Source organism: Myotis lucifugus, unplaced genomic scaffold (assembly GCF_000147115.1).
Source record: "Myotis lucifugus unplaced genomic scaffold, Myoluc2.0 scaffold_218, whole genome shotgun sequence".
NCBI classification, from domain to species: Eukaryota; Metazoa; Chordata; class Mammalia; order Chiroptera; family Vespertilionidae; genus Myotis; species Myotis lucifugus.
In genome coordinates, this window is record NW_005871266.1 from 1,006,515 (window position 1) to 1,033,634 (window position 27,120).

Below are 27,120 nucleotides of genomic sequence, written 5' to 3' on the forward strand. Positions count from 1 at the left end.
AGAAAAATGAGTTCTAAATAAATGACACAGGAGGCAATAAATTGACACATGACAAGTAAATAAAAGGCTAAAGCACTCCAATACCATTGAAACTGTTTTAATGTTGTTGCAATTGCAAAATGCAACAATCATCAGCTTGTAAAGACCCAAATTTCAAAAATTCATTTTAATCACTCCTTTATATCTATTTTACAAAATAAAGGCAAGAGACATTTACACCCTCCTTGTCCGAGTTGTGCTATCTATGTCCCTAACTTGTCTTTACCACTATTGTGTATGCTGCAATTCCCATCAGATGCTATATAAGAAAAATAAAATAAAATATTAACCTCTGCTTCAATGTACAGTTTCCAGAATCTGCCAGAACTGGGGAACTGGGCAACAAGGCGTTCATAAGTCTTCCGTGCTTTGTCTATAGGTTGATTCTAAAATTGAAAACCAATAAACAGCATTTACAGTGTTAGGATTATGAAAATATTTACTGCAGAACCAAGTAGTGTGACTGGACCCATAGAGAAGGAAATGTAATCCTATATCACTAAACCTGTGCCTCTCGAATGAGAATGCTCCAAGCGTCAAGGTCATATGGATTCTCTTCTAATTTCTTTTCAGCTTTCTTCACCTTCTCTGGGACATATTCAGCTGCCTGAGAGGAGAAAAATAACAAACTGAAGTTACCATTTTAAAAATTTCATGCCTAATTTTATTCAAGCACAATATATCAGTATACAATATCAGAATACAAAGAATAAAAATGTTCTTTTTTATAAAAGAGGCCTTTATTTTCTGTAATCTATATGTTACCTTAAGTCAACTGCATAAAAACAAAATCAAGTAATCACATACCTTAAAAAGACATTTTAAAATTTAAATAAAACCATCTTTTACATTAAATACTATGGAACAGCAGTCTTGAAACACTGTGGTCTCAGGACCCTTTTTATATTGTTTATTTTAATATTTACCATTACAATTAAAACTAAGAAAAAATGTTACATATTTATTCATGTTCAAATAATAAAACTATTGCCATGCCTGTGTGGCTCAGTAGTTGAGTGTCAACTTATGAACCAGGAGGTCACGGTTCGATTCCTGGTCAGGACACGTGACTGGGTTTCTGGCTCAATCCCCAGTGTGGAGAGTGCAGAAGGCAGCTGATCAATGATTCTCTCTCATCACTGATGTTTCTCTTTCCCTCTCTCTTCCTCTCTGAAGTCAATAAAAAAAGTATTTAAAAAAAAAATATTTACATATTAATACAAATAACATTTTAATGAAAAATAAATATTAAAATTCAATGAGAACATCCTTGTTTTACATATTTATAAATTTAATGTCTGACTTTTAAAAATGTAGCTGGATTTCCATACCTGCTTCTGCATTCAATCTGTTATAATATCACATCATGTAAAAATTCTACTGTACACTCACAAGAGGTTAAGAGTGAAAAGGGCAAATAATGCCTTAAATTTATTATGAAACAGTTTGAATTCACATATTCTCTGAAAGTTTTAGGAACCCACAAGGTCCCTGGACAAACTTTGAGAACCACTGCTATAGGGCATTCATCCTGAGCCATAAAGCATGAAATGATATGAACGCTTATTTTGATAGAAAAGTTTAAAAACGTGACTCAAAAATTTTATATACAGCATAATAAAAGCTATAAAATAAATCTACAATAAGAGATTTAAAGATTGTACTAAAATGTTTAGGGTCATGTGGGTGATGGATGATAAAAGTATAGGTAATTTCCCTCCCTCCTTTCTATCTTTCAGTATTTTCTAAACCTTTAAATAAGGTAGTTTTATTTTATATATATATATGTATATATATATATAAAATAAAACTACCTTATATATAGGTGTCTCTGACACCTTTCTTCTTTTCATTTTAGTGGCAAATATATATATGCCTAAGCAACCATTTGACCATTAGCTATAATGTGCACTGACCACCAGGGGGCAGACACTCAACTCACAGGCATGGAAACGTGGGACAGAATGATGAATCTCAGAGGGAAGGTGGGTGTGGGGAAGGCGGGAAGAGATTAACCAAAGATTTTATATGCATACTAGAGGCCCGGGTGCATGGTCCCTCAGCCTGGCCTGTGGGGATCGGGCCAAAACCGGCAGTCTGACATCCCCCGAGAGGTCCCGAATTGCAAGAGGGTGCAGGCCAGGCCAAGGGACCCCACTGGTGCACGAATCTTGACCCCACTGGTGCAAGACTATATTTCTACTAGATGCCCGATAGTAGAAATATAATCTTAATAGCAGCTAGCACCCGATGCATGAAAACAAGTATTAGTTCCCAAATTGTTAAGACTACTACTGTGTACCACAAAAAGAAAGCGATTCTCAATAAGTCAGATAAATGTTAATTTATATGAAGTTTCATTCTGCGTTTTTTCAGAACTTCTGGAAATCTATAGTGATCCTACACATTAATAATATTCAAGCCCGGCCAGTGTGACTCAGTGGTTGAGCATTGACCTATGAACCAGGAGGTCATGGTTTGATTCCCAGTCAGGACACATGCCTGTGTTGCAGGCTTGATCCCCAGTAGGGGGCAGGAGGCAGCCAGTGGATGATTCTCTCTCATCATTAATGTTTCTCTCTCCCTTTCCCTCTCTGAAATTAATAAAAATATACTTAAGTATCCTATATAATAAACATGTACTATGCAAATGGTTGTTATGCCATGAAGTGTAACGACTGACCACGTAATGACCAGATCACGGATCAGACAGGAGGGTGGGGCAGCAAGCTACAAGCGGGCAGCAAGCTATGAGGGGGATAGGGGGATGGAGGGAGCTACAGCAGGGTGGTGCAGCGGGCGGCAGTGAGCTACTGGCGCACAGATTCATGCACAGGGCTACTAGTGTGTGTGTATATGTATATATATTCAACAGAGGATAAAGAGGAAAGCAGTGTCTCTGACACCTTTCTTCTTTTCATTTTAGTGGCAATTAACATCTCATAGAACAATTCTGTCACACTGGAGGGAATGGATCAGATGGTTGGGCGTCATCCCATGCACTGAAAAGTTGCCAGTTCGATTCCCCATCAGGACACATGCTGGGGTTCCAGACTCATTCCCCAGTAGGGGGCATGATGTTTTGCTCTCAGATGTATATTTTTCTCTCTCCATTCCTTTCCCTCTAAAAATCAATAAAAATCTTTTTTTAAAAATCTCACAGAACAATTCTGTCAAAACATAAGTTGTGGGAAAAAATTTTAAGTAATCTAGGGAAACAAGTTACCTGGGAAAAATATACTCTTTAATATAAATTAGTTTCTATCACTAATAACTATATATTTATTTAGAAAAAAACATGTTTTAAAAAACTAGTAACATACAAGAGCTTTATAAAGTAGCTTGCTCAAGATACTAAAACTGGAAAATTTTAATGAAGGACTACTGGCCCCACCCACCTATTAAAACATAAAATGGCATAGTAAAACAGTTTGGTAATGGTTACAAACCAATCACTGAAGCAGGTTGGTTCAGAAAGAGAACGATTAATGAAAAATTGTCAAGATGATAACAGTGATATTTCAAATCAGAATGGATTATTCAAAGTATGATGTTAAAATAACTATAGTCATGTTAGAGTAACTACAAAGTAAGCTTTGTCAAAATAAAATTGAATCCCTATTTACTCTTTCTACCAAAGTAAAAATTAGGTTGTTCAAAGATACATTAAAAACAAAAACACAAGGAAGAACGAGAGAAAAACACTGAAATTTATCTCTGGTTGGAAAAGGCTCTTCAGAAGCCTATGGAAAAAAAACGATAATTTATTTCATGAAGTTTAACTTTGGGTCCAAAAAATTATAATCAGAGTCAAAAGACAAACTTTAAAAAAATATCCCTAATACACTGGCAAAGTATTAGTTTGGCTTGGTGGATAGAGCGTCAGCTTGTGGACTGAGGGGTCGGGGTTCGATTTTGGTCAAGGGCACATGCCCAGGTTGTAAGCTTGATTCCCAGGGGTCATGCAGGAAGCAGCCAATCAATGATTCTCTCTCATCATTGATGTTTCCATTCTCTCCCTCTCTCTTCCTCTCTGAAATCAATAAAAATATATTTTAAAAAAACTTAAAGTTCAATTAATAGAAGACCAACAACTTAAAAAAAAAGGAAAGAAAGAAAACAAAAGTATTTAAACAGTTCATAGAAAAAATGAACTGTAAACACTCAAAAGAAAAAAGAGCCCTGGTCAGTTGCTCAGTGGTTAGAGCATTGGCCTGCGGACTATAAAGGGTCTTTGGTGGAATTCCTGGTGAAGAGCACATTCCTCAGTTGCAGGCTCAATCCTGGCCCTTGGGTTGGAGAGAGTGCAGGAGGCAATCAATCAAGGTGTCTCTCTCACATAGATGTGTCTCTCTCCCCCAACCCTGCACTCTCTCTAAAAAAATTAATGGGAAAAATATCCTCAGATGAGGATTAACAAAGGAAAACACAAAAGAAATAGAAATATAAACCATAAAATAGAGATCAAAAGTGTTTTATAATTAATATTGCAAGGGTAAATAGAAACATTCTCACATCGTCGACGGGCAAGTAGTAATACTGATAAAAATTTACTAAGAATATCTGACACTGAATTCCACTTCTGACAAGGTATCCTACTGCACATGTATACTGAAGAATAGTTAGCTACTAGCTTTTTATTGTTGCATAAGACCAGAAATAATTTAAATAATCATGTATAAAAAAACCTGGCTAAATATTATTATGAAATTTGTAGTCACTAAAAAGAACAAGGTCTATAGTTAGCAACATGAAACATTCTCCGTAATATTGAGTTTCAAAAAAAAGTGGGGAGACACACACACACACACACACACACACACACACACACACATACTCACTTTACACTGTATACTCTTTTGGTTTCTGAAATTTTACTATTCACCTGAGAAATATTTGCTAGTATGTGCTAGACAATGTTGAAGGGGCACTTGGGATACAACAAAATAGACTTATTTCAAGAGTTTACTTTTGAAAAAAACAAACTTTAAAATAGGATCTTACTTTGTAAGATACCATTACACTAGTGATTCTCAATCCTAGCAGCACAATGGAATCAACTGGGAGAAAGAGAATTTAAAAAGACGTGCAAGCCCCACCATCAACCAATAAAATCAGAATACTAGGAATGGGAACTGAAACATCATTATTTTAAAAAACAAAAAAACCCCTAACTCTCTAGGTTGTTCCTATGTGCAGCCTCAGTTGAAAACCATGGCTTTCCACAGTATGGAATTACCTCAAAAAATTAAAAATGCAACTGCCCTATGACCCAGCAATTCCACTTCTGGGAATTTATCTGGAGAAACCCAAAACACTAATTCAAAAGAATATATGCACCCCTCTATGTTCATCAGCCCAATTGTCCATCAGTAGATGAGTGGATAAAAAACTTGGTACATTTACACAATGGAATACTACTCTGCCTTAAAAAGGAAGAAAAATTTACTCTTTGTGACAGCATGGATGGACCTGGAGAACATTATGCTAAGTGAAGTAAGCCAGTAAGAGAAAAACTAGTACTATATGATTTTACTCATATATGGAATTTAATGAACAAATTGAACATCAAGCAAAATAGAGACAGACTCATTAAGAGCAGGGAGACAGCTCGAGGGTGGGGGGAGCAGTGTTATAAGGGGAAAGTGTTGGAGGGATTGAGCAAAAAATATAAAGGAGAGAACTCACGAACATGAGCAACAGTGTGGTGATTGGGGGTGGGGAAGAGGGCATAGAGGGGATAAATGGAGATGGAAAAAAAAGAAAAGAAAACCATGGCTTCCAGGGCTTCCTAACTTTTACTGGTGCCACAGAACTTTCCCGTGAAGTTCTATGTGAAGCCTAAGGACCCTTTCTCAGAATGTTTTTAAATATACAAACTCTGAGGGATTTCAAAGGAAACCAATTTTATTCAAATATTATTGAAATATTTTTTAAAATGAAGTCTTATGTAGTAATAGATACTTAACACATTAAATAACAAGATTTAGTGGCGAGTCTAGTGATGAATGCAACAATATGTTGAATATTTATGTCTCAATCATAGCTGTTGCTAACACTACTAGTGTGGTTTCTTGCCTATATTCATGATTAAAGAAAAGGCTAAATTTGAGTTAAGAGATTCGTGAAAAGAAAAGGTTTATATTACCCATCCAAGTTCAGGGAACCCATAAAATTCTATCCACAGACACCTGAGGGAAAGGACCCATACAAAGGATATTGTAGATCAAATGTTAAAAAAATCTATGTCAGGCATTAATCATCACTCCTCGTTAACTAATAACCCAATTTCATAAGAAATATAATTAAATTACATGAAACTGCTAACAGAACCATGGCTCAGCTCTTTTCAAAATCTGTTACATCCCTATTTTCCTCTGATCAAGGATGTAGTTAAATGTTCATAAAGTAATCTATATAGATAATTCTCCATCAAGTGCATTAATTAACAATGGAAGCTATCCAAAATGACTAAAAGTATACTCTGGTCATTATGGACATATTTAATATTTAATTCTCACAATAAAGTCATCCAACCCTGGACAGTTTGCCTCAGTGGATAGTGTCGGCCTACAGACTGAAGAGTCCCGGGTTCGAGTCCAGTCAAGGGCATGTACCTAGGTTGCAGGCTCCTCCCCAGCCTAGGCCTCGTTCAGGGCTCGTGCAGGAGGCAACCAATCAATGTGTTTCTCTCACATTGATATTTCTGTCTTTCCCTCTCTCTTCCTAAAATCAATGGAAAAATATCCTCCAGTGAGGATTAAAAAAATAAAAATTAAAAAAAAGTCATCCATCCTTACAGCTATGAACCATTTGGGTAGCTAACAGCACAATGTCTTTGTTTTCTGGCCTGGTTATCATATTTCTATATAGGGCAAAGTAAAATTGAAAACTGGACAGTGTGTTAGTAGTATCTACAAGGAGAATGCCCCTCCTTAAAGAATGTATTATACCCTGGCCAGGTAACTCAGTTGGTTAATAGCATTGTCCCAATACGCCAATGTAGCACAGGTTTGTTGATCTCAGGGCATACTCAAGAATCAACCAATAAATACATAAAGTGGAACAACAAGTCAATGTTTCTCTTTTTCTCTCTCTCTCCCTCCCTCTCTTAAAATCAACTTTTTAAAAAAAGGAATGGAGTTGTATTATTATTTTTTCCTGAATCTATTGACAGATCAGAGGAATAGGTCTCTTTAAAAAAAACTTACAGCAAGTTCCCAGTGCCTATTTATAATGGAATGAGGTCAGAACCCTGATCACTATGGCAAAAGAACCACCGTCCCATGCTTATGTGTCCCAGAACATATTACTATAAGAAACACTATTAAAATCTAGCTTTTGCCTTTGTAATAAACTATAATTCCATTATCACTCTCTAGATGTTAATGGGGTGTAGGATGGGGCCCCAAATCAAATAAACAGAACAAAAACTGGACTAGTTTCCAAGGCATACACATTACCGATGATATTAGAAGGACTTTGGAAACTTCTTTGATATGTACAATATTAAAAACCAGAAAACCAATGCAACTGTATGGAGTATACAGATATACATAGTAACATATACAATTTCAAATGAGTACAAAAATCAGAAAAAAAATGTGAATTTAATGATGCACTTTTAAAAAAAAAAAGGTATTTTTATTGACTTCAGAGAGGTAGGGAGAGGGAGAGAGAGATAGACACATCAATGATGAGAGAAAACCACTAATCGGCTGTCTCCTGCAGGCCCCACACTGGGGATCGAGCTCACAACCCAGGTATGTGCCCTGATGGAGAATCAAACCATGATCTCCTGGTTCATAGGTAGATGCTCAAACATTGAAGCACACCAGCGGAGCTGTCAGACTGTTTTTCAAAACTACTGAACCATTTTACATTCTCATCAGCAGTGTTATGAGGGTTCCAATTTCTCTATCTCCTCACCAACATTTGTTATTTACTTTTTGATGTATATAACCATCCTAGTGTATGTGAAAAGTATCTCCTTGTGGTTTTGATCTGCATTTTCCTGATTGCTAATAAAGTTCAGCATTTCCTTATTGGCCACTTGTATATCTTTGGAGAAATATCTATTCAGATTCTTATCCATTTTTACTTAGGTTACCTTTATTACTGAATTGCAATAGTCCTTTCTATGTTATAGATACAAGTCCTTTTTCAGATATATATTTTATAAAAATTTTATCTTATTCAGTGAGTTGTCTTTTCACTTTCCATGCTTAACCTTTTGTTATGTGAAGCTAACTCAAAGAAACTGAACTTAAGATACTGGCCTCTCAGGCACCATGCAACAATTCTCAAAACTTAGTAAAGAATGACTTTTCACTCTTCAATACTAAGGAGACAAAGAATTATTTTAAAATGAGTGTTATTTCTATCAAAATTATTATATTAAAAATAAAATTTAAAAATTAATTTAATTCATTTTAAAATAAATTCATTTTAAAAATGTTTCCAAAGCAAAAAGAAAATAATGAAAACAACAGCACTGACTTACTTTTTTGTGTGATTCTCTACTGTCTAGCTCCGTGGTTGGCAAACTGCGGCTCACCAGCCACATGCGGTTCTTTGGCCCCTTGAGTGTGGCTCTTCCTAAGCCTTAGGAGTACCCTAATTAAGTTAATAACAATGTACCTACCTATATAGTTTAAGTTTTAAAAATTTGGCTCTCAAAAGAAATTTCAATCGTTGTACTGTTGATATTTGGCTCCGTTGACTAATGAGTTTGCCGACCACTGGTCTAGCTGAATCAAAGACATTATCTGCTCCTGCTTTCAATGTATTATACTAGAGGCCGAGTGCATGAAATTCATGCACAGGTAGGGTCCCTAGGTCTGGCCAGCAATCAGGGCAGGTCAGATTCCCCGCCTCCCTGCCTCCTGTTTCCCTCACTCCCTCAGCACCCCGCCACCGCGCCACCGGTTGCCCACCATGTTCTGTGTTGCTCCCTGGTGGTCAGCGCATGTCATAGTGAGCTATCAAATTCCCAGTCTCCCAGTCAAACTCCTGAGGGGACACTTTGCATATTAGCCTTTTATACATATAGATTGTTTTGGAAGATTATAACTACAAAACCAGTCATGTAGTTGGAAAACGGAAAAGCAATTGTGGATGTCATATAGCCCTGGGAAAACGCTGAGTCAAGCTTTATTAAAACTATAAACCACTCTCTATAGGACAGCTTAACTTATATTGGGAAGTTGTTAATTTGGGGAGAGGGAAGTGGCAAACTATTATATTTGTGATTGAAAGAATAATCTAATTTCTTCTTCCTGATCCCACTAGGTCAGTGGTCAACAAACTGCGGCTCAGCAAACCGCGGCTCGCGAGCCACATGCGGCTCTTTGGCCCCTTGAGTGTGGCTCTCCCACAAAATACCGACTTCTGTGCATGGGCCACGAAGTTTCAATCGCACTGTAAGTACGCGCCCGCACGTGGTATTTTTGTGGAAGAGCCACACTCAAGGAGCCAAAGAGCCACATGTGGCTTGTGAGCCACGGTTTGCCGACCATGGCACTAGGGAAGTAAAACGACAGAAAAAAAAAGGCAGTCTTCTTTTTCTAAAGAGCTCTCTATCTTTGTGGTAAATGAAGAAGGTGTTATTCTAGAGGTCACACCACAATTATGTTAAAATACAGGTCAATGAAAGTTTAACCCAAGTGTAAGTGTCAAAAGTATGGGGTGGTGGTGGTGGTAAAGGATTTAAACCCATATAAGCTCTTGACCATGACCAACAGAACAAGCAGAGGATGAGTCTCAAACCTGGTTTTTTCAGAATTTTCCACTGTTAAGGGTAATGACTAACTATAGTAGAGGGAGGAAAATCAGTAAAACACTCTATTAAAAGCCTAACTAACCATTCTCAAAAAAATTGCAATTTTTCTCCCCACTTAATTTTATCAAGAAATGTATTCAAGAAGAAGAAAAATAAATAAGTTTTTTTAAAAAAAGATGTAAAACAACAACAAAAAGGAATTTACTCAAAAACAACTTCTGAAGTCCAGGTATCTTCAACCCCTATTAAGTGGTTTGCACGCTTTCATTTACACAAAAATCACCTGTGGTACTCATCTAGAATATTATGAACCTCACTTACAGAATGAGTTATAGTATGTCTGAAGTTGGGATACAGCACTTATACATCTAAAAAGCACCTAAATGATTATGATGCAATGAATCAAGGACTCCATTCTGAGAAGCACTACCTGATTTATCTATTCTGTAAATAAATCTTTTCCAAATGCTGTTTCATTAAAAATAAAGTGGCATCAGACCTAAGTTATTCTAATTTTTTTTCTTGGCTAAAGCATTAAGAAAACTGCACATACTATACTATACATTTGAAGTCTCTTAATGGGTAAACTATAAAAATTAAAAAGTAGACTAAGGTAGCCTGGCCAGTGTGGCTCAGCATCGACCCAGAAACCAAGAGATCACCAGTTCGATTCCCACTCAGGGCTCATGCCTCGGTTGCGGGTTGGATCCCCAGTAGGGGGTGTGCAGGGGGCAGCCAATCAATAATCTTTCTCTCTCACTGATGTTTGTTTCTCTCTCTCTTTCTCCTCTCTCTAAAAGTCAATAAAAAGCATGTGCAAGTACAGGCCTAACTAAGCCAAATTATATGCCTAGAGAATATAGCACTTTATGTGACAGCTAACATTAGGACTGGATGCCTGCTTAGTCCTGTGTTCCTTTACCAGTGCAATAGAGCTCTGCTCTACTAGATGACTTTGTTATGAATCTGAGTATGTATCCTGCATATAATCCCTTCAACCCTTTCAAAAACTAAAAATCTACTAAACATGCAAACAATCCAAAAACTTAAGAAAAAAAATAGGCTAAAGGTTACTGATCCAAATAATTATACTTCTCATATTTGCTTATTTATCTCCTAGGAAACAAATAGCTACAAACTACAAATAAAAATCTTTATCTTTTAGAATTTGAAAAATGTAGCTTCTTTAAACCAAGAGTAGCCAAGATATTAATTCATTAGATAAACTAAGTGGAACAGAAAAATACCAATTAGAACATAGTTCTGCCTTCTGGCTTTATTCAGTATTTACTGCTTATTTTAAAATATCTACTAATCTAAAAATAGCTTAAACATTGGCCCAACTCAAATTCCTTTTTAGATCAATTCTCACATCATTACCAATTGTCCTGCATAACAAAACGACTCAAATTCACAGGTAGGTCTTGTTTAAAGAGAATCAGGGACAATGACAGAAGACCTTAAATTTATGAACTGTTTTTGGCAATTGTCCACTTAATAGGCACAAACATCTGAATACAGATGTTGTCCCAGAAGGTCTATCCCAGTGACGGCGAACCTTTTGAGCTCAGCGTGTCAGCATTTTGAAAAACCCTAACTTAACTCTGGTGCCGTGTCACATATAGTAATTTTTTGATATTTACAACCATAGTAAAACAAAGACTTATATTTTTGATATTTATTTTATATATTTAAATGCCATTTAAAAAAGAAAAATCAACCAAAAAAATGAGTTCGCGTGTCACCTGACACACGTGTCATAGGTTTGCCATCACTGGTCTATCCAGTATGTCAACTCTGGTATTCCCAGAAACTTCTGTAATCCTAACACTGAGAGAAAGCAATCTCTCTTAAGAGTACCTTTCTGCTGTACCTCTAAGAAAAACCAATAGTTCTATAAACACAGGTCAATCTCTTAGAAACAATCATTGCCAAAAATTCTGTACAAGTGGCCCTGAGCACGAATCCGTGCCCAAGTAGCTCGCTGCCACTTGCCTCAGCTGGCCGCCCCACCCACCACCGCTCATAGCTCTCCCACCCCAGGTAGCTCGCTCCCCGCCCTCCTGCTGATGGATCATTACACATCACGTTGTAAGGACAATTTGCATATTACCTCTTTATTACGTAGGATAGTTCATATGTTAATGAACATTAACAATAAAGACCAAATCATATTTGCCTGCCCAAACTGCTATACTAAATAAATATCACTTAAAAATAGGAGGGGGCCCTAACCGATTTGGTTCAGTGGATAGAGTGTCAGCCCGCAGACCGGAAGGGTCCCAGGTTAGATTCTATTCAACAGCAAGTACCTTGGTTGCAGGCTCAATCCCTGGCCAGGTTGGGCACGTGCAGGAGGCAACCAATAGATGTGTCTCTCTCACATCAATGTTTTTCTCTCTTTGTGGCTCTCCTCCCTTTCTTCCACTCTCACTAAAAATCAATAGGAAATTATCCTTAGGTGAGAATTAACAAAAAAAAAAAAGAAGGGGGAAAAGTAGAAAATGCTATTACAGAAAGATTTTGTTGTTAAAAACATAAAAATAATTGGGTCCAAAGAAAATAAAGAAAATATAATCTAACATACATTCTTGGCCCTTTCCCTCCCTCTTCCTAACCCCCACCCCACACACATTCACTTTAGCTTTAAAATTAACTAGCCAGTTTGGCTCAGTGGATAGAGCGTCGGCCTGCAGACTGAAGGGTCCCTGGTTCGATTCCGGCCAAGGGCACATGCCTGGCTTGCGGGCTCGGTCCCCAGTAGGGGGCATGCAGGAGGCAGCCGATCCATGATTCTCTCTCATCATTGATGTTTCTATCTCTCCCTCCCTCTTCCTTCCTCTCTGAAGTAAATAAAGAAATATATTTAAAAAATAAAATAAAATTAGTTGGCACTTCTGTTATCTCTTAACTGCTAATAAGTACTAGTAATTACCCAACAAAATAAACCAGGCTTCAGGTTTCAACATTGTGGGTGTTTCATCTTCCTTTCCTCATTGATAAGTATATAACAGAACACACATTTTTCATATTTTCTATCTCTCCACAAACTTATTTTTCCCCAAAAGCAAAATATTGACTTATGGCCCTGAAGTGGCAATTCCTTTGAGCTTCTTCAAGTCATAACATTTTTCCAAAATAAGGGGCATTTTTCCAAAATGAGGATCATTTTGTTTATATTTGAGCCTTCCCCTAATTTTAGAATAGGCTATAGTTTGTTTAAAAAGTGAAGTCTTATTTCCAAAAGGTAAGAATGTAGAAACATTTTAGGGACTTAAAGGTTCATATCGATTGACCTGGCCTAACCCATTTCTCCCCCCTTTATCAATAAAACTTTATAAACCATCCATTTACACCCCAAATATTTTAGTTTGTATTAATTATTTATGTACTTGTTTTCTCAAGAGATTAAATTATTTGAGACTTTGTAACGTATAACACATAGCTTTGGTCCAAATTAATCCATTCATTTACTTAACACCCGTATGTATTTCCTAGGTTTGTCAGATGCAACAATAAGTAAGGCAGCACCTTCAACCCAAGCTCAAACTCAGTAGAGGAACTCTAAACAACAGTCTACTAAATGCTGTAGGGAGCAGTACACAAGGTAAAACAGAGCTAAGAAAGAATGAGATCAAAAGTTGAATTGAGCAGTTAAAAAAAGTATCTACAAAATAAGGCTATAGCCATAATTCCACAAAGGACGAAGATGTATTTTTGTTGGGAGTAGGGGGGAACCTAAATACTAGTACACACAGTCCTGTCACCATTAAACTGGCAAAGACAGTAAACATGAACTCCAGAATACCCACAAACACTGGAAGATCATTTAAATAACTCTAGAAATGCAAACTAACTTCCTTACAAGAGTAAAAAAATTTACAATAAACCTTAGCAGTGATTTTGATTACAATCATTTCCCACTTTCAAAGGGCACAAATCCAGAGATTCAGTACCAAGAAAGAAATGAAATGATCATCCATATTTTAAGTAACAAATTAAAAATATTGGGTTTATTCAACAAACATTTTTAAGCTTCAATGCTAAAAGGCTAAAAGAAACCTATACTTCGTTATCTTGCAGGATTCTTTGTCTATTCCATCCCTTGACACCTTTCCAAAGCAAATCCATGTTTCAGAGTGTTTTGATTTTTTCTTATTATTCTTCACACTTAGTCTCTTTTTTCTTGTCCATCATTTCAGGCACTCCTCTTTTCCTCTAAATTTTCACTGACTGCTGTCTTACACTTAATAAAGCAAGCTAGTTAAGCTAGTTAATCCATAATTAATCATCTCACTCTTTAAGGTATCTTTTACTCATCATTTCAGCTAAAGTTGAATAATACAGTATATAGAATTTGCTTTAAAATAATGGAGGTGGGAAGAACAAGTGAAAGTGTGGAGAAAAACAAGATTTGCCATGAGTCGAAGCTCTATGATAGGAACATTATACAATTCTTTCCTTTTTTGAATGTTTGAAATATATCATTAAAAAACTGAAGAAAGTATTATATGAAGATGACTTTTGGTAATCAGATGTCAAAAAATGTTTTTTAGATTGATAGGAAAAAGATATAGGAGCTACCATTAAAGTTGGGACAAGGTGAACATCCAAAAGAAAATGGTTATAAACTGATTTGAAAACATGTAATAAAGAGAAACCTATAAATTTACAGTGATACTCAATAATCTTTGAAAAGGAGAAAGGGAAAAAAAGAGGAAACTTCTTTAAAGAAAAATATGAGCCAGTAAGTAGAGACAGAATATTAGAATTTTAAAAAAACCATTTTCAGCAGGAAACAACTACTGAAGACAGACCATCCTCCCTCTCAATCCTAAAAGATTTTAGGGGTGAAAATCTCTGAGGGGAGAATGTTACAGTATAGTAAGAAGCTAGGAAAATTCCAGGACAAACGGGATAGGAAAACTAAGATAGCTAAACAGCAGTTTGCAGCCACCTAGTAAATCCTATCTTCCCTAAACCAAGGACACTCAGGGGAGTAAATGATTTGCACTTCTCCCCAACCAGAGGGTAAATAGCTTAAATCACCCTACTCAGGGACAGATAACAGAAATCCAATCAGTGCCATTTTTCAACCATACCCAAGGACAAAGTAAGAGAATAAATCTCATTTTGGTTCACCAGCATAACGCTTCTTAATATTCTATTGACCCTCCCCTAAAGGCCTAGCCTTTGAAACCCCTGAAGAAGAAGGTCCCAGCCCACTGTCCCTCCAGAGAGCATGCCTGTGCCATTCCCTCCCCGCCCCCTTTCTCCCACAGCCCCTACTTCCTAATCTCCAAGGCTAATCCCCCAAACCTATCTCCAAGGCCCCCTTTTCTCTGACCTTCCAGTGAGTCAAAGCAGCCCAGCCCAGGCTCTCCTGTTGCTTCTTCTGAGCCCTTCCTTGTTTCACTGTCCTAAGTGTTTTTGTTACAGTCAAATTCTTGCTTGTTTTTCCAAAAAAAAAAAAAATTAAATTAAAATTAAAATAAAAAATCCCACCACTTGCCACCTCCAATGTAATAACTGCTTTATTCAATGATTATCTCCAATGTAATAACTGCTTTACTCAATGATTATCAATTGATAAGTAACTAGGTAGATTACTGAGGAACACAATACCAACCCACAGATTAACTGTAAAGGGGAAAATAATCTTTTACTCATTGTAAAAGTTACAGCAGTATCACCCTAACCAAGTGATCAAACTTAAACATCACTAACAGTGGAACAACCTAGCATGAAATAAGTGCCTTTTTATGTAATGCTATAAAGTTTTCTATCCAAAAATACTGTCAAAGCTGAGTTGAGGTTTCAGGAAATACAAAAGATGAAAAGACAAATTAAATGACACTGCATACACAAAAATAAAAGAAATCCAGAATATGAGAATTCTAAAGAAAAATGTCCTGGACTCTTCAAATAGGCATACTAGGGCGGGGGTGGGGAACCTTTTTTCTGCCAAGGACCATTTGGACATTTATAACATCATTCAAGGACCATACGAAATTATCAACTTGAAAATTAGCCTGCTACATTTAGTCAGACATTTAATAAACTCACCCCTAGTGCCTTGGCATGGCCAGACCAATTTTTTTGTTGTTGTTGTTGTTGTTAAAAGTAGAGACCAAATTATTTTGCAGGCATTAAACAGCCCGCAGGCTAAACGATTCCCACCCGTCCTAGGGGGTAAAAATTGGGGGACTATTCAAGAGACAAGCAAATTATACAATGTGAACCTAGATTAGATTCTGACAAAACACAACAAAAAACAAACCCTATGAATCACATTTTGGGACAACTGGGGAAATTTGAATGTGGACTGGATTTTATAAATCATATATCAATTTCCTTAGATGGGAAAATGACATGATGGTTATGTAAAAGCATTAATGCTGAATTATGTGGGGCTGATGCTAAATAATGGAAATGCTGAAATATGTGTTGACAAATTTGTATGGGAGATGAAACAAATACGGCAACATGTTTAACTGTTGATTTTAAGTGAATAATTGTACTGTAGGTGTTCATTGCACTTTTAACTTTTTTCTGTTCTAAACAATAAAACTTTTGGATGAGATTTTTTTCCCCCTGTAAATTTTCACCAACATCTCTCCCATTTAAAACACCACAGTTCTGAAAAATCTGAGGTCATAGCAACATTTCAATGTCCTTACAATTTTAGAAAAATGTAAGAAATAATAATGAATTCTGAAAACTTTCAATGAAACCTCTGTATATTACTCCTCCCTTGAATCTCAGATAACAAAAAAATGGGTCCAGAAAAAGGGTAAGTATGCATAAACAGATCTGATACACTAATTATAAGACTCTGCATTCTTGGGCATCATGTAAAATGTAAACACTGCCAAGAGTTTAGGACTGAAATCAGTCGATGAGCAAACACAAAATTCAGTTAGCCAGACTTTCCCAAAATTTAGTCACACAGACTACCTCCAGGTTATAAGCTGGGGACTTGAAAATGAAAACCTAAGTTATTTCGTTGCTATGGCAATGGGAAATTTCAGAAAATTGAGACTGCAGGCCAGCTAGTTCCCATTTCAAAAACTACTTACCTAAACATATACCAAAACTTAAATTGAAAAGACTAATTGAGTAACATCTATCATAAAATAAGTTTTCATCTTTCAAATTAAAAGGTAAACACTATCCCACAAAATTCTGAATAAAGAGCAAAAGAAACCAATGATCTAAAATTGTTCATTTTGAAATATTTAAACATCACTTATATCCAGTATTAACACCGATGGTTTTATTTAGAGGGGCCGAAACAGACTTCTCAGTTTCGATTTATCAAATTCTGCAGTATCTGTCTCGTGCGAACGAAAATGAAATGTAAACAGGAGAGATAAAGAAGGAAGTGGGAGAAAGCCACAAAATCCCTAACTCTTACCCAGCAAAACTCTGCTCTACTCCCAGGCTGTTTCCCTCATTCGCTCTAGCAAGCGTCTATTTTCCCAGCTTAGTTTAACCTCACATTATTTCTCAGGCTATTAACCTATTTGTGGGCACAGTATATACCGGAGAAGGGGCGGGGGAAGACTGCCAAGTTTTTCGAAATCAGCGAGTACATGTTTAAACAATTCCTATCGAAATGGTATGAAAGGAAGGCATCCAACCGAGGTTGTCCCACGAACCTAAACTGGTCGAAGCAGCTTCCCCGTTACTGTCTAAACCGAATGTATTCATACTAACGCCTAAAACAGAAAAGCCGAAAGGTAACTGTAAATCTCAGTCAGCTCTTGCGCCCCATTCCCACCATTTCTCTGTACTCCGTGCCCCCGATCCCCTTCCTCAAGCGAACATGGCTGGAGAATCAGGGCGAACAGAGACATGGAGAGAAGAGGTCGCCACGAGGCCCCACCGCTCTCCTTCCTCACCTGCTCCGCGGCGGCGTCTCCTGACATGATCTCAGATAATTAGAACGCGCAAGTTGGCCCGCGATGTGAAGCTAGGGAAGAAAAATTAAACTAAAAACCACCCCCAAACCAATAAAGTCACCCCCTGCCCAGCAGGGCCAGACGGCCAACACGAAACGCCACCGCCCACTCAGCTATGAATTAAAATGGCTGCGCCCCAGCCGGTCGAGGGGAGGCGTGGCTTCGGTGTTAACTTCCGGGGCAGTGGGCGGGGCTAAGAGCGCAACTCGCCGGTTACTCGGCCGCGCAGAAGCAGAGATCCCGGGGGCGGGTCCCTGGCCTGGGATGACGTCACGGCGCTGGGCTGCGTCGCCTGTTGCGGAACTGGCTGCTACCGGCTAGGAGGCGGGAAACTTGCTGGAAGGCCCGCGCGGCTTTTGGAATCTAGTCATCAAGCTGTGGGTCCCGGTTCGTCACGGTCGAATCCTGACTGCCAATCAGTTAAGTTCAGGCCCTGGCCATCTTAAGGAGCAATACTGAATGTTCATTGCCTTCTGTATTTTGGAGATAAGCAATCTATCGAGGTTTTCTAAAGCCTCAGCTAATGATTTTTACGTTCCTAGGGGACGAGAGGGACAGGTCAAGGCCATATTTAATGTATGCTGTTACCACCTACCATTGTGTCTAAGACTCTGAAGCCAGTAAGGCCCGGTGTTAAGCCCAGCATCTCACCATGACTCCTCGGCTTGCAAAATGGGCGTAAAATGGGCGGAATAGCGCTCAGGCCCTGGCCAGACCGCATTCTCTCGAATCCCGGCTGCATCTCTCACTAGATGGGTAGCCTTGGGCGATCTAAGTTTTCTGTGCCTCCGTTTCCTTGCCTACGGACAGGAATAACAATAGTACCTGCCATTTTAGTCAGTTATACATGAAAAGGTGCTCAGAAGAGTACCTGGCATGGCCCACGATTCAGTGAGAACAAGTCTTCTCCAACTCTCCAATCCAAGGATCCTCCTCAGATGGCTCCTTGCAGTCTCCTTACTTACGTGGTCCACGCCCCAGATAAAGTAAACGATTCAACTTTTTCCATCCATACACGCCTATTCTTTTCAGTCCCCCGCCTCTGCCCGCATTTCCACCTCTGCCCTTTGCACAGCCTGAAATTCTTGCCCCTTCAAGTAATGAGACACATGAGCAAAAGATTTATGTTAACAGATGTTTATTGCACCCCCAACAACAGTGCTAGTTAAATATAATCACCAGGCATCTCCACAATGGAATGCCATGCAGCCAGTAAAGATAGAAAGGGATCCATGGTATGGTTAGGTGAAAAAGCAGAGTTCAGAAATAGCGTGCATTAAATAGGATGTATAGTATATGTGTATATATTATATACAGTACCTATGTTGTGTCAATTTTTCTCTTTTCATCTGTTTTCTGAGTTTGTCTATGATGAACTAATATAAGGACACTATTCTCTGAGAGTCATATTCACATGCAAAGTTTCACTCAAATGCCATTTTTTCTTCTCAATATTTTTAATAAAAACCTTTAAAGAATTAAAAGTTCAAAGAATAGTACAATGAACACCTGTATAACCACTGCCTTGATTCAGTTACTAACATTTTGGCATGTTTATTTTATATGTATGTATTGACATATATAGTTTTGGGGGGTTTTTTTGCAAAATAATTTGCAAGTAAAGGAATCTGCGCCCAGCTTAGCTGGGTTCCTCTGGCTTAAATGATCTCATTAGGTTGTAGCTAAGCTGTTGGCTGGGTCTGAAGTCTCATCTGAAAACCTGCCTAGACTAATATGGGCCTCTATTCCTCAGGACTGGGAGATTGAGGGCCTCCTTTTTTTCCCCCTGACTGTGGGCCAGAGTCCTCCTTCAGTTTCTTTTCACATGAACCTCTCTGCAGGGCTGCCTGACAGTATGGCAGGTGACCTTCCCCAGAGTGAGCAGTCCAAGAAAGAGAGAGAGAAAATATCCAGCACAGAAACCACTGTCTTTTATAGCCCAACCTCAGAAGTGACATGCCATCACTTGTATGATATTTGATTCATCAGAAACTGGCCAATGAATCCTCTCAAGAGAAGAGGACTACACAGGGGAATGAAAGAAAGGAGGTGGAGGTCATTAAGGGTCATAGTAGAGGGCTATGTACCTTAGCACCAGGCCAAACACAGTGCCAATTTCTCATGGATATTAGTTGTATTAATAACTTACTTTCCAAGTGGATTGAATCCACTGGGTACTTTTGAATGAATTAAAAAGCAATAAAATTTTTATTTTAGCTATCATTTGAAATGTGTAAAATCATCACTGGAGCTTGGGGATTTGTCCTCTATCATAGTAGTTATTTAATATTTTAATAATTTATTTAGTTCATTGCTTTCATTAACTCCCAGCGTCATTTTAGAGCTGAAAATAATTCTGATACCAAAATTGGTACTTTATAACTAATCCTAAGGCCAATTTTACTTATGAACAAAACTGGAAGAATCCAAAATCAAAATCAGCAAATTGAAACAGCACAGAACAGATCTTAAAAAGAAAACATAAAATACAGGATAGATATATTTATCCATAAGAGTAGATTAACATTAGGAAGTCCATTAAATATGTTGTCATACTAAATTTTAAAAAAGAAAATTTATCATCAGATATTTATTGAAAAGTATTTGTAGATAAGTGGATAAAAAAGCTGCAGGCCCTGGCTGGTTTGGCTCACTGGATAGAGTGTCGGCCTGCGGACCGAAAGGTCCCGGGTTTGATTCCAGTCAAGGGCACATACCTCGGTTGCAGGCTCCTCCCCAACCCGAGCCCTGGTTGGGGTGCATGCAGGAGGCAACCAATCGATGTGTTTCTCTCACATCGGTGTTTCTATCTTTCCCTCTCTCTTCCACTCTCTCTAAAAGATCAATGGAAGAATATCCTTGGGTGAGGATTAACAACAACAACAACAACAAAGCTGTGGTACATTTATACCATGGAATACTATACAACAGAAAAAAAGAAGAATCTCTTACCCTTTGAGACAGCATGGAGGGACCTGGAGAGTATCAAGCTAAGTGAAATAGGTCAGTCAGAGAAAGACAAGTATCACATGATCTCACTCATATGTGGAATCTAATTAACAAAATAAACTGATGAATGGAGTGGCTCCAGAGACATGGAAACATGGAACAGAGTGCAGAATCTTGGAGGGAAGGCGGAAGAGGATGGGTGGGTGGGAGGTAATCAACCAAAGACCTTATATGCATATATGCATACCCCATGGACACAGGCAGTAGAGTGGTGAAGGCCTGGGGCGGGGGCAAGCTGGAGGGGGTCAATATGGGAAAAAGGGGGACATGTAGTACTTTCAACAATAAATATTTTAAATAAGTAAACAAGTACAGTTCATTCAAGCTAAAAAATAAGAAGCATTTGGTAAAATTCCACACACATTTATAATATAAGAAAAGGAAAATCTCTTGCCGTTGCCGGGTAGTTCAGTTGGTTAAAACATCATCCCTATACACCATGATTGTGGGTTCCATCCTCACATCTAAAATCAACACATCTAAAGAAAAAAAGCTTTAAAAAAAAGAGAGGAGGAAAATCTCTAATTAGGAATAGAAGGAAACTTCTGCATCTGTTAAAAATTTCCCAGAAATCTACAGCAAATCATTTAAAATTAATTATGTCCACTTTCAACTCTACTGCTACACTGCACTGGAGAGCCCAACTAATGCCAAATGAAATATAAATGTTGGAAAGTAAGTTAAATCTGTCAGTGGTTTCACATAATATGACTTTCTACCTAAAAAATAAAAGTAAATCAATTGACAAACTATTAGAAATAATAATAAAATCCAGTAAGGTGGTCAAATAAAAGATCAACTCATAAAAATTAATAGTTCCTGCCATGACCAGTTTGGCTCAGTGGATAGAGCATTGGCCTGCGGATTGAAGGGTCCCAGGTTCGATTCTGGTCAAGGGCATGTGCCTTGGTTGCGGGCACATCCCCAGTAGGAGATGTGCAGGAGGCAGCTGATCAATGTTTCTCTCTCATCGATGTTTCTGACTCTCTATCTCCCTTCCTCTCTGTAAAAAATCAATAAAATATATTTTAAAAAATTAATAGTTCCTATGCTCCAGCAGTAATGAATTAGAAAAATGTCATAAATGAAAAGACATGCACATAATAGTAATAAAAACAATAAAATACCCAGAAATAGCTCTTGTTCTGCTCACCTATGACCTTCCAATTGCCAAATGCAGTGGTCAGTCTTAAGTTCTCTTCATCCTTTTTTTTTTAATGTATTTTTATTGATTTCGGAGAGGTAGGGAGAGAGAGATAGAAACATCAATGATGAGAATCATTGATCAGCTGCCTCCTGCATGCCCCCTACTGGAGATCAAGCCGAAACCTGGGCATGTGCTCTTGACTAGAATCAAACACAGGACCTTTCAATCCACAGGCTGACACTCTAGTATCTACTGAGTCAAACTAGCTAGGGCTAGGTTCTCTTCATCTTATTTGATCTACCAGCAATGATGAAACTGATGACTCTCTTCTTTTGCAAACTTTTTTGTCACTTGAAATCCAGAATTCAATTTTGTTGATTTTTGTCATTACTTTATTGACTACAATTATACATATACTAGAGGTCCGGTGCACGAATTCGTGCACCAGTGGGGTCCCTTGGCCTGACCTGCAGGGTCAGGCCAAAACCAGCTCTCCGACATCCCCTGAGGGGTCCCAGATTGTGAGAGGGCCAGGGAGGGACGTGGGAAGTTGGCCAGCCAGGGAGAGACTGCGGGAGGGCTCCAGGGTGTGTCCGGCCAGTCTCACTCAGTCCCAACCAGCCAGACCCCAGCAGCAAGCTAACCTACCAGTCGGAGTGTCTGCCCCCTGATGGTCAGTGCACATCATAGTGAGTGGTTGAGCAGCCTTAGCATGTCATTAGCATATTATGCTTTGATTGGTTGAACAGATGACCGGACACTTAACATATTAGGCTTTTATTATATAGGATATATACATACACATATAAGTTTCAGCCACCACCACTCAGAAGACAAATATAATACTATTAAGATATATTGTAATATTTTATTACTGTGAATTTTGCTACTTGCAATGTTTCCATGAATCCCCCAGGTGGCAGACAAATACAATTTCCACTTGATTAAACAAATTCGGTTAAGAACGTTACTTCCTTATTAAAAATCATGAGAAATATTAATCAGAATTCTTAACACCAAGCATACTTACCATATGATTAAGGAACTAACTTTTTATAACTTACACACTAATTTTATTAAAAACATAAGTGACAGTTATTAAATTGCTGAACAATCATTGTAATTAGGTACTCTGATAAATATATATTCCTCCTGATCCATCATTCTGAACACTTAGAAATGTATCTTCTGGCTATGAATGCTAATATTGGTCCTTTGGAATCTGAAAAACTCAATCAAACATCACTGGTAATAAAGCAAAAGCTCTATTAACCAATTGAGTGGATTTTTAAAAATTGTTTTAAGTTTTCTATACTTATTTCTAATTTTAAATTCATGCCCATTAAAATTGGTCATAAAAGAATGAGTGTATGTTACACTTGATATAATATACCCACTTGCTATAAATACATTAAGCATACCTGACCTCCTGACCCTCACAGCTATATTTTCCTAATGTTCCAGTCTGCTTTGTATATTTTGACCTATTTACAAAAAAGTCAATAGGTGCATAACTACAGCTATGTAGAGGGATGGACAAATATTTTAAAAGTGTGTGTAAGCAGGACACATATATCTGCTATTTTATTTTTTAAAATATAACACTTTCTTTTTTTAAAAAAATATATATTTTATTGATCTTTTACAGAGAGGGAGCGAATAGAGAGTTAGAAACATCGATGAGAGAGAAACATCGATCAGCCACTTCCTGCACACTTCCCACTGGGGATGTGCCCGCAACCAAGGCACATGCCCTCGATTGGAATCGAACCCAGGACCCTTCAGTCCACAGGCTGACACTATCCACTGAGTCAAACCGGCCACAGCAAAATATAACACTTGCAAGTAATGAATTCTCCATGTACATGATGAAACTTCCTGAAATGACTATTGACTCATCTTCTATTAGAATGTTAAGAGAAGAAGGAAATGCTTTTCTCAGGGATAGGTACTAGAATAGAGTCTATCCAATAGATAAACTCTACATAAATTAATTCAGTCACATGTATCTTACTTGAAAAGTTGAAGATGGGAGAAGAGAGACAGAGAGAGAGAGAGAGAGAGAGAGAGCGAGAGAGAGAGAAAGATTGACCAAATGGACGCTGATGTAACCACTCCTAAAATCTCAGTTATGAAATGGCTTAATTTAAAATTATACAAGTTCAGCCCTAACCAATTTGGGTCAGTGGATAGAGCGTTGGCCTGAGGACTCAAGGATCCCAGGTTCGATTCCAGTCAAGGGCACGTACCTTGGCTGCAGGCACATCCCCAGTAGGGGGCGTGCAGGAGGCAGCTGATTGATGTTTCTCACTCATCAATGTTTCTAACTCTCTATCCCTCTCCTTTCCTCTCTGTAAAAAATCAATAAAATATATTTAAAACAATAAATAAATAAAATTATACAAGTTCTTACAGTTAACCGTTTTTCCTTTAGACTGGATAACTTCTGTTTTTTTCACCCTAAAGTGTGAGACAACCACAAGTTGATAAATTATTCATTTATATCTTCTTTTTCTGTTCCTTTACATTTTTCTTTTTTATCCTCATGCAAGGATACGTCCACTGATTTTAGAAAGGGAGGGAGGGGGAGAGAGGGGGAGAGAGAGAGAGAGAGAGAGAGAGAGAGAGAGAGAGAGAGAGAAACACCAGTGTGAGAGAAACATCAATAGATTGTTTCCCGTATGCGCCCTGACTGGGAATCGACCCACAACCTTTTTGGTGTATGTGTTCCCTTACATTTTATGTGAGCATGTTCAGCAAATGATTCATTTGAAATAGAAGTAATTTTTAAAAACAGATTTTTAAAAAATATTCTTATTGATTTCAGAGAGGAAGGGAGAGGGAGGGAGAGAGATAGAAACATCAATGATGAGAGAGAATCATTGATTGGCTGCCTCTTGTACTCCCCACACTGGGGATCAAGCCTGCAACCCAGGCATATGGCTTCACCAGGAATTGAACCATGACCTCATGGTCAATAGGCCGATGCTCAACCAGGTGGCCTAAAAACAGATTTTACCAACTCTAAAAACAACTTGTTGCAGAAAAATAATGAATATTTTAATACTTTGCTTCCACAGTTTCATAATTGTCCTTTACCCCAGAGATTGTATAAAAGATGTATTCATTTTCTAGGGGGAAAATCTACAATCTCCATAAATTTACATTAGCTAATATGCCATGTCTGTTTTCAGGACATGAATTTGGCCAACAAAGACTCTCAGTAAAGTATGTATGCCTCATAATCTTTGGTATAATAATATTCTGTACAGTATAATACAACTATTATACTCTCGGTGGCGATTTACGTCCAAAGACTCCTAAATTCCTTTTATGAGGCAACAAATACTTAGACTCTGTGATGACCATTTAGTTGTTTACTGGTAATATTACACAGAAGCATCGAGTGTGCTATCCCTGACACAAAGAGTTCTTCTGGAAGCTTAGAGAGAATAAAATGTCTCTATACTTCAGTGACTACAGAGAAAGCACTTCCGAAAAAGAGAGAAAGCAAAGTTCCAAGAAGTATGTATTTATTATCTCTGTGCTGGTTAGTTGGAACTCTTTGTCAATGAGGTCATAGTTTTCATCCCAATGTGGCTCATTTATCTTTGCTAGCTTCCTTAATCATAGCATGCACCCATAGCCCCAGCCAACTGCTTGATAAATGTATCTTATTGGCCCAAAGGAGGCCTGAAAAAAAGAATAAAATCGTCTGGGAAAATCCACCACTATAATTGGAAAAATAATATAAAATTCTTGTCCAATTGACAATAAATTAATAAACCTACCACTTTCATGTAGACACTGGTTAGTAGTCATATAGAAAGATGCTGCCTATTATATACCCAGACAATTTCTAAATGATTCTAGATGAACAATTATATTTTAAAAAATATATTTTATTGATTTTTTTACAGAGAGGAAGGGAGAGGGTCAGAGAGTTAGAAACATCGATGAGAGAGAAACATCGATCAGCTGCCTCCTGCATACCCCCAACCAGGGATGTGCCCGCAACCAAGGTACATGCCCCCGACCCCTCAGTCCGCAGGCCGACGCTCTATCCACTGAGCCAAACCGGTTAGGGCAAGATAAACAATTATTGATCCACTTTAATGGAGATGGGATTTCCCAAATATGTTTCATTGTGTTTCAATCAATGTACAGATGTAATCTTATTTATTACTAGAGGCCCGGTGCATGGATTCGTGCACAGGTGGGGTCCCTCGGCGTGGCCTGCAGGGATCCGGGGAGGAGCCGCTCCTGCTCATCCTGGCCCCACTCATCCCAGTCAGCTGAGCAGCGCTCCTGCTGTGGGAGCGCACTGACCACCAGGGGGCAGCTCCTGTGTTGAGTGTCTGCCCCCTGGTGGTTAGTGCACATCATAGTGACCGGTCATTTGGTTGCTTAGGCTTTTATATAGAGAGATTTGTAAATTAATTATTTATTTAAAGACTAGTTTATTGACTTTTAGAGAGAGAGGGAGGGAGAGAGAGAGAAACAATGATGTTAGAGTGTAACATCATCAGTCAACTGCCTCCTGCACGTCTCCTACCAGGGATGGAGCCTACAACCTGGGCATGTGCCCTGACTAGGAATCAAGCTGGCAACTTTTTGGTTCATGGGACCATGCCCAACCAACTGAACCACCCGGCCAGGGCTATTTATGTACATATATACATGTATATATGTTATATGTATATGTGTATATGTAGGAGGAGAGAGACAGAGAAAAAATATATGTGGCAAAATGAATCTAGCATGAGTTTTCAGTCTACAGTTTTCACAAGTATTCTGGTTTTTTAATTTTACCAAATAAAAAGTTGGAAAAAATAATCCTGTAAATCTTAGAGGAGAAAAAAGTATTAGAGAAAGGATTTGGGCAAGAAGGCAGATATTGGGACACTCCCCCTTGATTGTATTTATTAATTATGTTTATTTATTTTTTATTGTGGTAAAACATGTAACATGAGATTTTCCATCTTAACTGTTTTTAAGTGTACAATTCAGTAGTGTTAAGTATATTCACATTGTTGTGCAACAGATTTCTTATAGAACTTGTTCATCTTGCAAAACTGAAACTTTATACCCATTAAACATTAATTTCCCCCTTCCCTTTTCTCCAGCCTTTCATAGCCACCTTTTTTCTTTCTGTTTCTATGATTTTGATACCTCATATA

At 38.0% G+C, this 27,120-nt stretch overlaps 1 protein-coding gene across 2 annotated transcripts in view; it reads right to left on the bottom strand.

The window, feature by feature from the left end:
- The window catches only part of CSTF3 (cleavage stimulation factor subunit 3), a 72,344-nt gene extending 54,428 nt beyond the window's left edge, over positions 1–17,916 (bottom strand). For both annotated transcript variants that reach the window (XM_023761831.1, XM_006098060.3), the window contains exons 1-3: positions 17,725–17,916; positions 545–646; positions 330–425 (exon numbers count right to left, since the gene is read on the bottom strand). In XM_023761831.1, coding sequence (XP_023617599.1) covers positions 330–425; positions 545–646; positions 17,725–17,751 — 225 coding nt within the window. In that variant the 5' untranslated portion in view covers positions 17,752–17,916. The remainder of the gene's footprint in view (positions 1–329; positions 426–544; positions 647–17,724) is intronic.
- Between the last annotated feature and the right edge of the window lie 9,204 nt (positions 17,917–27,120).